Source organism: Gossypium raimondii, chromosome 8, assembly GCF_025698545.1.
Source record: "Gossypium raimondii isolate GPD5lz chromosome 8, ASM2569854v1, whole genome shotgun sequence".
NCBI lineage: Eukaryota > Viridiplantae > Streptophyta > Magnoliopsida > Malvales > Malvaceae > Gossypium > Gossypium raimondii.
In genome coordinates, this window is record NC_068572.1 from 2,447,068 (window position 1) to 2,461,049 (window position 13,982).

A 13,982-nucleotide genomic window follows, 5' to 3' on the forward strand; every position below is an offset into this window, starting at 1 on the left:
TCATTTGCTCGTGGTTTTTTTCCCGAAAAGGTTTTCACGTAAAAATCTATGTGTTCTTTATTTTTATTTTTCTTTTTATTTGCGATATATTGTCATTACCGACGTTCTATTTTTACAATTCACTTACTCAAAACATGGTATTTTTTACAAGAAATTTACATTCTGAATCATTAATGTCAATAATAGACTTTTAGTTATTTAATATGATCAAACTAAAAAATTGTGATCTATATAAAACTAATACTGAATTAAGGTATCTAAAATGTAAATTAACGTGTAATGTTGTGTCAGCTTCTCCAATCCACATATTGCTCTATCCCAAAAAGACAAACATTTGGCGCCATCTGTGGGAACTTGAGCAAGAAGCCATGAACATTACCAACGAATTAGCTTCCAAGCCTATTTTCAACCCCTCAACAACCCCTACGGCAAATACTTCTAAACCGACCTTAAATTTTTCCATCACTTCCACTGTGATCAAGATTTCTAACCATGGTTAAAACCATCATGACATTCCAACTCAAACAGATCCTGCTTTGGTAAGCTCGATGGCCACATCCTCCACCTCTCTTGGAGACTATTCAAAAGCCATAGTCAAGGTGCTACTACCCCTTTAGCACTGAAATTCCTGTTTCCTTCACCAATTGAGTATCTCCTCAACCATTTGGTTATTTTACAAACCTCTTGCATATGACTTCACCATCTCAAGCTTTTGTATTTGTAGCTCAATCCACCATTCCCTTTTTCTCATTTATCTCTTATCTTGTTGGTTACCCACAAGCCTCTAAACAGCCTTTCTATACACATCTTGACTCCAACCTCCAAAAATATTCAATAAAAGTAGTAGTTTAGCCTCGAAAAATTACAGATCCTTTTCACAGTAAAGGGTAGAGTGTGAAATCCTTACAAGGATAGAAATATTCAATAAAGGTTGACGATAGGCTTCCAAAACATTTTCAAACCCCATTCATAAGAAAAGATGGAGTACTAAATCCTTACAATTATTAGAATTTGTATGATTCAAATTCCATCCAAATAAAAGCATTCAAGTAAAAGTAAAGTAGAAAATATTTCAAAAAAACAAACGATAGATAAACTCCGTTCACAGCACGAAGCCGAAAACATTAAATCCCCACAAAACTTCTCACATACCACAACCATGGAAACAACAATTGTCTCTTACAAAAAATCTCCGTTGAGCTCTTCGCCCACTACTCTTGGGATCCTTTATCACCCATAGTCGTTTTCACAGAATGGGTTTTCGCCATGCCACTTTATAACTTGTCCCAAACCTAAGGGTGGACTATTAGCACTAAGCTAGGCTCTAAGCTAACCTCCCAGCACATGCATACGTCAGGTAAAGACTCAGACTGCCCAGACTAGAGCTCTACCACCGCCAATCCAAATCAGCCTTGGGTCGCAAATCAATCACACGGGTGAGATATAACCTGAGGTATTTTCTTAAGATTAATCATATTCTCTATTACCATCTTTACCATTACTCTATTTTTCTCCTTCCAAAATAGCACTTGAAGTGTCAACTCCGATGTCACATAGCTAACCTTCTTCTTACAGGATCGTAAAATGCCCAATACAAGCTCGAAGCCCAATATCCACATGACACAATGCTACCCCATTCAAGAAATATATAAATAGATATCATTTGAAGACTTGAACACAAACAGTTTACCACTCTATTAACAGTTCAATCATCCATTTTTGTCATCTTGACAAGTCTCTTTTGATAAATAAAGAGAAATATATATGATCATGTAAATTCGAAAATAAAGTTAATTTCATTTTATGTATCCAAATATGATTCATTTTCTAAATAAGTCTTTTATATTCAAAACATTTTAATTGAGCCCTTGAAGTATTAGTACGATAAAAATTAGATCCTTCTGTTGATTTGGGCGTTAAATACTAACACATTGATCCAATTCTAAACATGTGTAAATCTATCACATTGATAACTTGGATATAACATTAATGACACTCCTTTATATCCAAGTTTTCCATGCCGTGGATCCACAAATGTTTAAATTTTTTATATGTTTTAAATAAACTTTATGTCCAAATAAATATTTAAGTAATGGTTATGTTAAATATAATATTAATACTTTTGAAATTTTAATTTAAACATTTTAAAGTTTAGATTGACACTTTTATCATTAAAAACTACTACTGCCAGCTACTACTACCACTACCACAACAACAAAAGAATAAATAAAAAATATAGGCTTAATACCACTTCTGGCTCGTCTTCTATGGCTAAATTATTACTTTGGTACTTGTATTGTTTTTATATCACTATGGCATTTGTACTTTTATTTTGCAATCGTTGTTACCCCAACTCAAATTTTTTTTAACCCAAATTAAAAAAAAAAAATCAAACTAACCAATGACATGTTGCCCTTTTAAAATTTAGGCCCTTTAAAAATTTATAAAAATTTAAATTAGTAAAGGTAAAATTACATTTTAGCCCCCTAAAAATGATAAAAATTTGATTTAATCTTTTAAAAATTATAAATATTAAATATTAAAATGGTAAATTTACATTTTTACTATTGTAAAAATATACAATTTAATTTTGGCCTCCATAAAAAAATATTCTGACTTCGCCCCTGAATGAAAGTAAGGGGCCAAACTGATAGAAAAAGGGTTAAGGACCAAACTGATAAAAAAAAAGAGTACAGATATCAAAGTGATCATTTAATTATAGTACAAGGCCAAAAGAGTTATTGAACCAAAAATATAATCCAATTGATTTGGGGCTAACATCTTTGGAAGGGAAGTTCAAAGATGAAGAAATAAAAACTCTCACATGTAGCAAACTCAAAGACGACAAATTTGTGTTTTGAATTAATATGGTGTCCATAAAAGAGACGTGAAGTCATTTTCCAATAGCATGCAATTAATATTATGGCCAACCCTCACCAATTTGTGTTTCTAGTAATTTCACTATCCATGAAATATTTCATCTCTTTCAAATCCAAATTTTATTGGAATTTTTTTGTCGATGTTTGATCAAAGTATCTTAATTATCTGCATAGATTTTTTTTATAGCCAATCTCGTTATTATTATTATTAAAGAAGAGATTGGATCAATCGAGATTACTTTTTCAAAAAAACAAGTTGAGCTAACTTTATAAATCAATCCTTTATATTGCCATATTAAGGTATTTAATTTGTGATATTTGAATAGATCGGTATGGGTTAAAGGTTACTTTATGAAATTAGATTCGTGCTTTAAATATAGAAGTCTTATTCAACCTTTAAAGAGGTAATTACTAAGGCAGTTATGTAAAAATGCAATGAGCAGTGTTCATTGTTCATTGCTCATGACACTCCACAAATCAGATAACTTGTCTTATTTGAAGTTGACAATCTTTTCGATAAAATCAATTAGATGGTGACTTAGATGATTTTATAGACCTGTGTTGGCCCATATTTGAAGGACCAACTTGTGGAGCGATAAATCTTTGAATATTGAATTAATTCAGATCAAGCAAATCGGATCCATTATTTTGTGAAGATTAACTTGACCGAGTTGAAAGCTTATCTTGGAGATCTTTGATTTATTCTAAATTTTATAAGGATATTGTAAAGCCTTCTTATGAGGCTATTTTAATGAGATCTTAATTATAATTGATTTTTATCTTAGCAAGTTTTAAACTCCTATATAGTAGTCTTGTGTAAGTTAGAAGGGTGGAGTGTGAGCACTTAATTTGTTCATTAAGAATTCATTATTAAGTAAACAAGTGAGTTACTTGGTTTACAAGCTAAGTTTTCAGGATAAAACCTTAGTGAAGAGAAATCTAGATCTTAGGTGCGAAATTGTAGTTGTTATACTAGTATTTGATAAAACTTAAATCATTATTTATACGAGGTTTATGATAGTGAATTATCTTTCTAAGTAAAGCTTGTAGATATAGAAAAACCAAACTACGTTAACAACTTTATTATGTTGAACTTTGTTTTCTATCCTAGTGAAACTCTGATTTAGATTATTCTTTTACTTTGATTAAGAAAACACTCAATTACATCCTGTTTTTACTTTACATCAAACTTACATTTAAGAAAGAGGTACAGGTACAACACATACAGAAAATAAGTCCTAAAAGAATACATAAAGAGATCAATCTATAAGGTCGAGCTGGTGGACACATCCCCTAGTGTGACCCAACGTAGACAAAACTGTGGCGGCAATATGCTTTGAGCTTAGCCCTGCCTCTTCAATTTGATCATTTTGAGATCCATGGTCAATGTATTTATCTGGTAGTATCATTGGCCTCCACTGCACCATGTAACATTGATCTTAGAACAATAACATACATTTCCACCAAGTACAAATTTTAATGGATGTTAGTGTTACCTTAAGCTTGCCATCTAGTAGTCCATTCAAGCACAAGAAATGAGAAACGTGGGTGCTGAACCCTCCCATTGATCCTTCTTCTGCGGTGATCAATATCTCATGTTCTCGAGCTAGTTGTCTCAGTAAATCTCCGTCAATTGGCTTACAGAAACGAGCATCCGCCACCGTTGCAGAGATGCCAAGCATTTGTAACTGCTCGGCTGCTTTCATACAACTTTGTACTATTGTTCCATACCCCAAAATGGCCACCTTGCCACTTCCTTCTCTTAGTATTCTTCCCTTCCCAATCTAAACATTTTTGAATTTCGGGTTACGAACATATGAGTGACTGTTTGTGACTAAAGAGATCTTAGTAGGATAACATTGATGTACCTCTAACGGTGTTCCTTTGTTGTTTGGTGGGAAAATGGTGCCGATGCCATTGCCTCTGGGGTACCTAAAGCAGCTAGGACGATCATCGATGGCGGCTGCTGTGGCCACCATGTGCATGAGCTCAGTTTCGTTCGAAGGTGCCATTACCACCATATTAGGTAAACATGCCATAAAAGTAGTGTCAAATGCACCGCAATGGGTCGGTCCATCTGCACCCACTAGGCCAGCCCTGTCTATTGCAAATCTCACTGGTAGCTTTTGGAGATCAACATCATGAGCAACCTGCAATAATTAAACACTTTGTTATTATTAGTTTTGATCACACCATTGCTTTCAAATTAGCTTTTAATTAACTTGGAATTACTTGATCGAATCCTCTTTGTAGGAATGAAGAGTAAATGGCACAAAATGGTTTGAGCCCTTCAGAAGCTAGACCAGCAGCAAAAGTAACAGCATGTTGTTCAGCTATCCCGACATCGAAACATCGATCCGGGAATCGTTTTTGGAATAAAGAAAGCCCAGTTCCCCCACCCATGGCGGCATGGATTCCCACTATTTTATCATCTTCTTCTGCTTCAGCTATTAAAGACTCTGCAAAGTACGTAGTATACGAACATGTTTCCGACTTGCTCTTCATTTGTTTTCCGGACTTTGGATCGAATTTCACAACCCCTACAACAAGAAGAAAAACATCCGTGTTGGACACAATTCGAACGGAACTTATTTCGAGTCCAGGTGACATAGTGTTGAATTGTACTTATACTTACCATGCATTTTATCTGGTGCAACCTCAGCAGGGGCATAGCCTTTTCCCTTCTCGGTACTGACATGAATGAGAACAGGCCCTGGGGCTGGCATTGATCTAACTTCATTTAACACGTAAACAAGGTCTTCTACATTATGACCATCCACTGGTCCTATGTAGTATAGTCCTAGTTCTTCAAATAGGCTAGCCCCTGAACCACCAACAACTCCTCTCATGTAGGAATCGAATTTGGCAGCGATTTCATGTGTCTGTCCACCTATTTGCTTTGTGATACCCTATCAATATGGCAAAAAACCTAAATAAGCCCATTTTGTCTAGTTATCATAGTGAAGTATTTAGGTTCGAATAGCCAAATTTAGACACCTTTGCGGCTTCGCGTAGTTGGCGAAACTCCCTGCTTGATTGCAGCTTTGTTAAAGCTTTGCTAAGAGCTCCCACTGGAGGAGCCGGACCATCGACTGTGGCGGTCGGCAACGAAACTTGCTTGTTATCGTTCAAGATGATGATGAGATTTGAGTCGAGATAACCAGCGTTGTTCATTGCTTCATATGCCATTCCAGCCGTCATTGCTCCATCACCTATTACTGCAATTACATGATTGTTCTTCCCTAACAAGTCTCTCCCAACTGCCATTCCTGCCATAAAACAGCCCACCAGTATCAGCCTATCACGATCAATCAGATAAATATCGGCTATGAATATCTATGATGAAGAGCTTAGAACTGACTACCTAAACCAGCAGAAATGCTAGTAGAACTATGGCCAGCTCCAAAGGCATCATGAATGCTCTCTTCCCTTTTCGGAAACCCTGCTAATCCGCATGTTTGTCTAATCGAATGCATTCTCGATCTTCTACCAGTTAATATCTTATGCGGATAGGACTGTAAACAACAAAATACAGTATGTTAATAACCCATCATACATCGATGGAGCTAATTGTATATAGTACACTACGAACAAACTTCCAAAACCTGTCGCAATAAACAACATAACGTTATTACCTGATGCCCAACATCCCAAATTATCTTATCCTTAGGAGTGTCGAAAACATAGTGAAGTGCCACTGTTAGCTCAGCCACCCCCAGGTTTGAACTGAGATGCCCACCAGTGTTTGACACTGTGTAAACCACCTCTTCTCGTAGCTCATCAGCTAACTTCCGAAGCTCCTATCGTTTTTCAATCAACAAATTAATAATGCGTGATTAAAAGTGTTAATAATTATAGTTAATAGTATAATAATTATTACCTCGATGGAAAGATTCTTCATATGAATGGGATGGTTTATGGTATCAAGAAGTGGAGTAGACGGTTTTTCTCCTGAGAAATTAAGCAACCTTTTGGTTCTTGTTGTTTGTTGTCCACGTTTATCCATGTCGATCCTTTCATAGTTTGCATTCCCCGTTTCAAACTGAGCTGCTGTAACTCTATTGAATCGACACTGCAATCAACAAAGTCCATCAATGAAAAACTTGGAGAAAAAAAAAGAAGAGAAAAACTTGGGCATTTGTTCAGATAACTGACCTTGCGATGGAAGCTTGGAATGGAATTATATCCATCTTGGGATTGGTGTAAAGGAAGAAATCTTGTTCTTAAAATAGAAGAAGCCATTGTTGTTAAGGCAGTATGAAATGTGAAGCAAATGGCTGCGATGTAGTGGGGTATTTATAAGGCTAAAGAACACATCTCTTTCTAGGAAAAGTCTATCTACGTAACCAGTAAGCTGATCTCTTCCACGTGAAAAACCATGGATGATAATGCCCATGGTCTAAATATTTAACCCCGGCAATCTTAAATTAATTGTTATGGATATTTAGCCAATGAAACCTTGACACATTTCATCCAGCTATAAATTTTGGATTTTGAATATTTAGGATCTATATTTATTTTATACAATCATCTAGAAAATTGTGATTTTTAAAATATTATTTTTTATTTTGTAGATTATTAAATTTAAATATCCAGTGAATTCAAATATTTTAAAAGATAAATTAACTAAATATAATTTAAATAATAATATTTATATTTAATGGTATAACACATTTCTTATAAATTATATTTTGATTTTGAATTTGAAATTAAAGTTTAAATCAATTTGATTTCATATTCATTAACTTTATGTTAAGGTACTTTTCCAATGAGAACTTTTGGTAGGTAAGTGTGAAACAAATCCAAGATAAGTAGTTTTCGAAAATTTTAATGCAGATTGTTCATATATATATATATGATAAATGACTTTTTTTTGGTACATAACTTAGGGTAGGACTCTACACCATAAAACAGGGGCATAGCTAGGGACTGATAGCGCCGACTCCCCTAAAATGGAAAAATTTTTATTTAGTTCTTTTAAAATTTTTAAAATTTTAATTTATTCCTTTAAAATTATAAAGATATAATTATATTTTTACTATTGTAAAATTACAATTTAATTTCACCCTCCTAAAAATATTTTCTAGCTTACTTCGCCATAAAAAAGAATTAATCTGTTATTTGAACCCACAACATAGGTTTTAAGTTTTAAAAGAGTTGGGTACATTTTTATATATATATAATATGGTGCATGCATTACGTTTTTGAGTTGGTTAAAATATATAATATGTTTTGATATTCTTTTTAATTTTAAAATTTAATCTTTATATTTTTTAATTTAATTTCTTTATTTTCAGATTTCAAAATTTAAGTCCAACCATTAACACTTTTTAGATTAATTCGTTAAATTTAAGCTCATTAGAACATCATTTTTAGTTACATTGCTACTAAATGAGTACTTTTTATATTTTAAATAACCACCACCAAATTTAACCAAAAAAAAAACTAACAGGGTTAACAATTGGACTTGAATTTTGAAATCAAAAAAGAAGAGGGATTAAATTTCTAAAACTAAAAGTATAAGAACTAAATTTCAAATTTGAAAAGAATACAAGTACCTATGAATATTTTAACCTTTTGAATTTTGTCCATCAGAGGGGGTGCAACACTCGTTAGGGGTGTTCAATTGGTTAACCTATCGGTTAACCGACCCAAATTACCATTAACAGAATTAACCGACCCTTTTAAACCTTAACTATTAACTGAACCGAAATTTTTTCAAAAAAAATTAACCGAACCGAATTTTTTGGTTAATTCGATCGGTTAACCGAATTAACCGGAATTTATATATTTTTTATTTTTGGTTAAAACAAGTATAAAACATATCAAAAATTAACCGACTTAACCGACCGATTAATTTATATTTCCAAAAAAGTAACCGAACCAACCTAATACTTATATATTATAATATTATTTATTAAATTCGGTTAATTTGGTTAACCGACCGATTTCGATCTAAATTAACCGTTAATCGAACTTTTAAAAAATTATTAACCGACCTCAAACGATTAACTAAATTCGATCAATTAACCGAATTAATTTGGTTTTACCCGAAATTTGAGCACCCTTTAACACTCGTAATATAAGAACAATCTAAACCTACTTTAACAAGAATAAGGATTTTAATGATTTGAACAAGTTATCTAATAATAAAAGTATACACGGACATAATTGCATGTACGAATTTGCAAAATGGTACAATGACATGTTGCTCCTTTGACTTTGACACAAAGGAGACCTTTTTTTTGTAGTTTTCCCTGCATTCACAAATTAATATTGAAAACTTGAATTTCATCCATTTTTATTATCGTAGTTTTTGAATTTTAAAATTTCAGTTAGTACGGAAATAATAGACATGAAATTTATTAGATTAAATTCTATTATTAGTTTCATACTATGCGTAAATTGTAAACTTAGCTTATATTTTCTAATTTTATCATTTTAATATCGATACTTTTCAAATTTGAAATTTTACTCTCAACTCAAATAGTAGTTCTTAAGTCTATAAACTAAAATAACATAGCCTTTTTGGTGAATATTATTTGAAAATAAGAAGTTAACATGGTATTGCATATGTGATAATATATTTGTCGTATAAGATTTTTAAAATAGTAGAATATAACGACTACCTTTTGGGGTGAAGGTGAAGTTTCAATATTTGAAAAGTACAAAGACTAAATCTAAAACTTACATATAATACATGAACTAATATCATAATTTGAACTTGCATTATTAGAGAGCTTGAAGGCTTTCTCTCTTTCTTTTTCACATTTATTTTCTAAAAGAAATAATAGTTACATAAATTCAAAAATATCGTTAATTATATTAGAGATCTTCAAATAATGACTTATATATATTTTAAATTGATCATCGAGCTTCAAATTGTTATAAAAGAATATTCAAAGTATGAGTATTAATTAGGTCACTTAGTTAACTTGGGTGTCGATTATTAATTGAATGTAACATAGAGCATATTTGAAACATATAAATTAAATTTTAAACGCCTTTGAATCAAGAAAATAACCCTCATAAATTTTAATAACAATTTATATTTTAACTCGTTAAATTCAAACTTAATTGTCACTTTTATTTATTTATTTGAAAAAATGGCTTAATGCATAATTTGATGATTGAGTTTGACATTTTTTTCTAACGTGGTATTTGTGTTTTTGTCCAATGCAGTAACTTTTTAGTATTTATTTTAGGTTTTAGAATTTATTTTATGAAAATTTATAATTAGCTATTAATATTAGCAATTAACTTTCATCAAATCAACCCTAAAATCGGAATTGAATCACATCCATCCGATTATATTTGACAAATTAAATACAAAATTAACCAAAGTCAAAATCATGAAAAGTTCAAATCTAATAATTTTAGCAATTAACCGTCATTTAATTAACTCTAAAATATGAATTAAATACTAAAAGGTTAATACTATTACTTTTAGGTACCAAAATATATAACTTTTGTAAAATACTCGTATTAGATTAGACAAAAAATACAGATACCATATTGAAAAAAATATTAAACTCAAATGCGAAATAATATATTAAGCCAAAAAAATTCCAGTTGAGTGAATGTTATTTGTTATGGGTCTACATCGTACAAGGGAAGGTTGAAACTTGAAAAATAGGAAGCCTCGCCAACCACTGTTTTGTCTCAAACACCTGATATTAAAATGTTAAAATATAGGGATTAAATCGATAATTTACTTATAATACAAATATTAATAGCGTAATTTATATTTTTTTGGGTCAAAATTAAAGGGTATCTATCGTCGATAGTAATGACTAACTCTCGCACCACAGATTGTTTTCTGAAGAGGTAAATTGTTGGTTACAAAATATGTTCTATCCTCATAGACAAGGATCAGATCTCCGACCATATGATTAAAGGACAAGATGAGCAATCACCACGCCACACTTTATAATTCTCCAAACTTTAAATTGTTATATAAAAAAAAAGTCTTTAAAATATCAGTACCAAATTAATTAAATCAGTTCATTAACTTAGATGTCATGTAACATATTTAAAATGCATTAATCAAATTTAAAGCACACACGGATCTATCGTATCGAGCTGGCGTCTTAAAAGAATTAATCCTCGTGAAATTTCATAATAATCTACTATTTTAAACACATTAAATTCAAACCCAATCCGTATTTTTATTCATTTATTTATTTTAAAACATAAAATCCAATTGAGTGGATGTCATTTGTTTTGGGGCCAACATCCTACAAGAGGTAAGTTGAAAAATAAGAAGCCTCATGAATCACGATTGTCTCTTTTAAGGACCACAAATTTTTGTTATATGTTTTTATTTTGTGTGTTTTCCAAAAAATAAACACAAATTTATGGCATTCATAGCATGTATCATGCTTGCATCTAAATTATTTTGAGTGGACATAGTCCACACGCCTCTCCATAATTTTATTAAATAATATTTATATTTCGATGGAAGTTTACAATAATTGTTATAATAGACATTGATCATAGTGGTAGAACGATAATAAAATAATAAATAAAATAAAAATACATAGATTTTACGTAGAAAACTTTTTCAGGAAAAGTCACGAGCGGAGAAGGAGAAATTCACTAATGTTAGAAAATGAGTTTCGACTATATCTATTTTTAAGGGTTGAAAAACCCTGTTCTAATCAAAATCAAATAGAAGAAGAATAGTTCTATACAAATTCAACTTATGCTATATTTATTTCTGCAACAAGTGACGGGATTTGAGTCACAAACTCTAACAATAACCATGAAATCAACGCCCAAAAGAGCTAAATTACATTTTGGTCATTAAACATTAAAAAATAAAATGATTATTGAACTATTTGAAAGTTTTCATTTAAATTACTGAATTTTTAAAATCGTTGTTGTATGGCCTTCTTTATTCGCATCATTTGCACCAATCAAAAACTCTTGCTCTCATTCTCTTTCTCTTCTACAATTCAGTTTTTTTTCATGAAACAACTCCGAATGTATACGAACCAAAATCTAAACAGCTTTCTTCTACGATCTCCTACACGGATCATTATAACGACTTGGATCTGAGGTATATTCTTCTATTCGTTCGATGGGTACTGATCCACCATACCAATCATTGAATTATCACTCAGAGCTCGCTAGTCGGACTTAAAAAAAAAACTTAACAGCCTAGTAACTTAAATAAAAACTTTCAAATAATTCAATGACTTAAATGAAAACTTTTAAATAATTTAATGATCATTTTATAACTTTTTGAAGTTGAGTGACCAAAACGTAAATTTACTTATAGTTTGGTGACATTGGGTGTAGTTTACGCATATATTATTTGGTTCTTGACTTTGACTTCAATTTTCAATTTAGTACTTGATTTTTTTTGTCTCAATTAAGTATATGAGTTTGGCTTCAATATTCAATTTGGTATTTGACTGTTTTTTTTTTATTTATTGGAGTGTGTGACGCTGTTTAAATTGAATATCAAATTAAACATTGGAACTAAACTCAAGTACCAAATTGAGCATTGAAATCAATCTCAAGTACCAAATGATATATTGTCCTATATAAGTCAACTTTATGCGATTTAACTTTTATTATTATTCGAGTTTGATTTAATTAGACAATAAATAAATAATTTAATTTCAAAATACTGAAAATTTGATTATTACATATTTGATTAATAGTGCAAATATATAAAATTTCTTTAAATCAAATAAAAGATTTTTATATATTTAAATATCATTATCAATGCTGCATAAGTAAAATTTTAACATTAAAAATTATAGTCTAACAAAAATAATTAAAAGCAATATAACTCTTTTATATAAAAAAATATAGTATTAATATTAATAAAAGTATGTCAACGGAACCTTAACTTAGTTAGTATCATTGCAATTATAACAACTATAAATTTAAGTAATTGTGTAATATATCAATAAAATAATTAAAAAAATTATCGATTAAGTCTTGACTTAATTCACGTATTTCTTCTTACAATAACTCTGATTTAATTTCAGCAACTGGAATTGGAATTCCACACTCTTGGTCCTGTGAGTTTATATACACATATTGTGTGTTTGACAGACGAAAATGAAGACTTGAGTTTATATACTCATAAAGCTAGTCAAATTCAACATGGAACAAGGGAAAGAAAGGTTTTTCATGTTTAACCAAAAATAAATAAATTTTTACCTGTATGTATAGCAGAGGTTGATGGTATAGAAAATTCGGAAGGTCTATGGGCAGGAACAACCTTTCCGGGTTCATACTGAGTCAAACACCGTTCACTGATTCATAGCTACGGCATGATCTTTTAGCAGCAAAGATTCTAATGCTTGAGGATTTGGAAAATAGCATCTCCAATATGGCCTGTGGAGCAAAGGGAAATAAGAAACTAAAGAACGCTAAGCAAAAGGGTGGTCAACCTCACATGAGATTAGCATCCAACCTAAAATCAGCTAGCAATAGGCAAAGGGGCTTAACTTGAATGTAAGACCACACAAAACTCAATACTTTAACATTCTCTCTCACTTGTAGCTCAACAAGGGTTTGCACGAGGACGACCTCACAAGGGGATGGACACAACTGCTTATGAGATGTAGGATAACACCACTTAAGGAGCTCGAATTAAATTGTTTATGTAGTGCTCTATTATAGGCTCGGAATAACACAATCTAGAACAGAGCTTTTCGAAACCAGTAATCTAAGAGAATAGTTTTCGACTAAATCTAAGTTAAACGATGCTCGGAAAAAAGTTACCTGATACTAGTTTGTGCACCTACATCAGAAAATGATGAAGATGTCATATCAGGACAAGCAGTTAACATCATTTTATGATAAAGAGTGGTTAGTTCTGGAAATTTGCAATTGAGATTTATCATTTATGGCAACACAAGTCATAATCATCTTCAGCCGAGCCATTGATATACGAAACTATGAAGATGTATGTATGTATGTATGTATGAACTAAAAAAGTGTTTCACTTTATCCTACAAAACATGCAAATTCTGTTTGGTCGACCAAAACATGCAAAGTTAAAGGACTCATGCAAATTTATGTCTTTGCTCAAATGGTTTTTTAAGAATGTTTTTAAATCATTTTAGGTTTTGGTAAATT

The 13,982-nt window shown here is 31.4% G+C and overlaps 1 protein-coding gene and 1 long non-coding RNA gene across 2 annotated transcripts; both read right to left on the bottom strand.

Annotated features, from left to right (window-relative positions):
- Positions 1–4,001: 4,001 nt before the first annotated feature.
- LOC128031855 (probable 1-deoxy-D-xylulose-5-phosphate synthase 2, chloroplastic) lies at positions 4,002–7,178 on the bottom strand. The gene is made up of 10 exons (XM_012617703.2): positions 7,035–7,178; positions 6,760–6,951; positions 6,515–6,679; positions 6,244–6,394; positions 5,877–6,148; positions 5,515–5,788; positions 5,112–5,419; positions 4,748–5,029; positions 4,376–4,663; positions 4,002–4,297 (listed from the first exon to the last, which is right to left on the bottom strand). Exons 1-10 carry the CDS (start codon positions 7,119–7,121, stop codon positions 4,139–4,141), a joined length of 2,178 nt encoding a protein of 725 aa, XP_012473157.1. The 5' UTR covers positions 7,122–7,178; the 3' UTR covers positions 4,002–4,138.
- Positions 7,179–12,807: 5,629 nt separating this feature from the next.
- On the bottom strand, positions 12,808–13,619 carry LOC128043127 (uncharacterized). The gene is made up of 2 exons (XR_008198912.1): positions 13,059–13,619; positions 12,808–12,914 (listed from the first exon to the last, which is right to left on the bottom strand). It is a non-coding gene; the product is annotated as an uncharacterized LOC128043127 (long non-coding RNA).
- Between the last annotated feature and the right edge of the window lie 363 nt (positions 13,620–13,982).

What these genes read in the sequence shown, in the direction of transcription:
- LOC128031855 (XM_012617703.2), bottom strand. Translation starts at nt 7,121, where the DNA reads ATGGCTTCTTCTATTTTAAGAACAAGATTTCTTCCTTTACACCAATCC. An exon ending in TGAAGAATCTTTCCATCGAG is followed by an intron (nt 6,680 to 6,759) that starts GTAATAATTATT and finishes GAAAAACGATAG; the next exon opens with GAGCTTCGGAAGTTAGCTGA. An exon ending in TAGCATTTCTGCTGGTTTAG is followed by an intron (nt 6,149 to 6,243) that starts GTAGTCAGTTCT and finishes GTTTTATGGCAG; the next exon opens with GAATGGCAGTTGGGAGAGAC.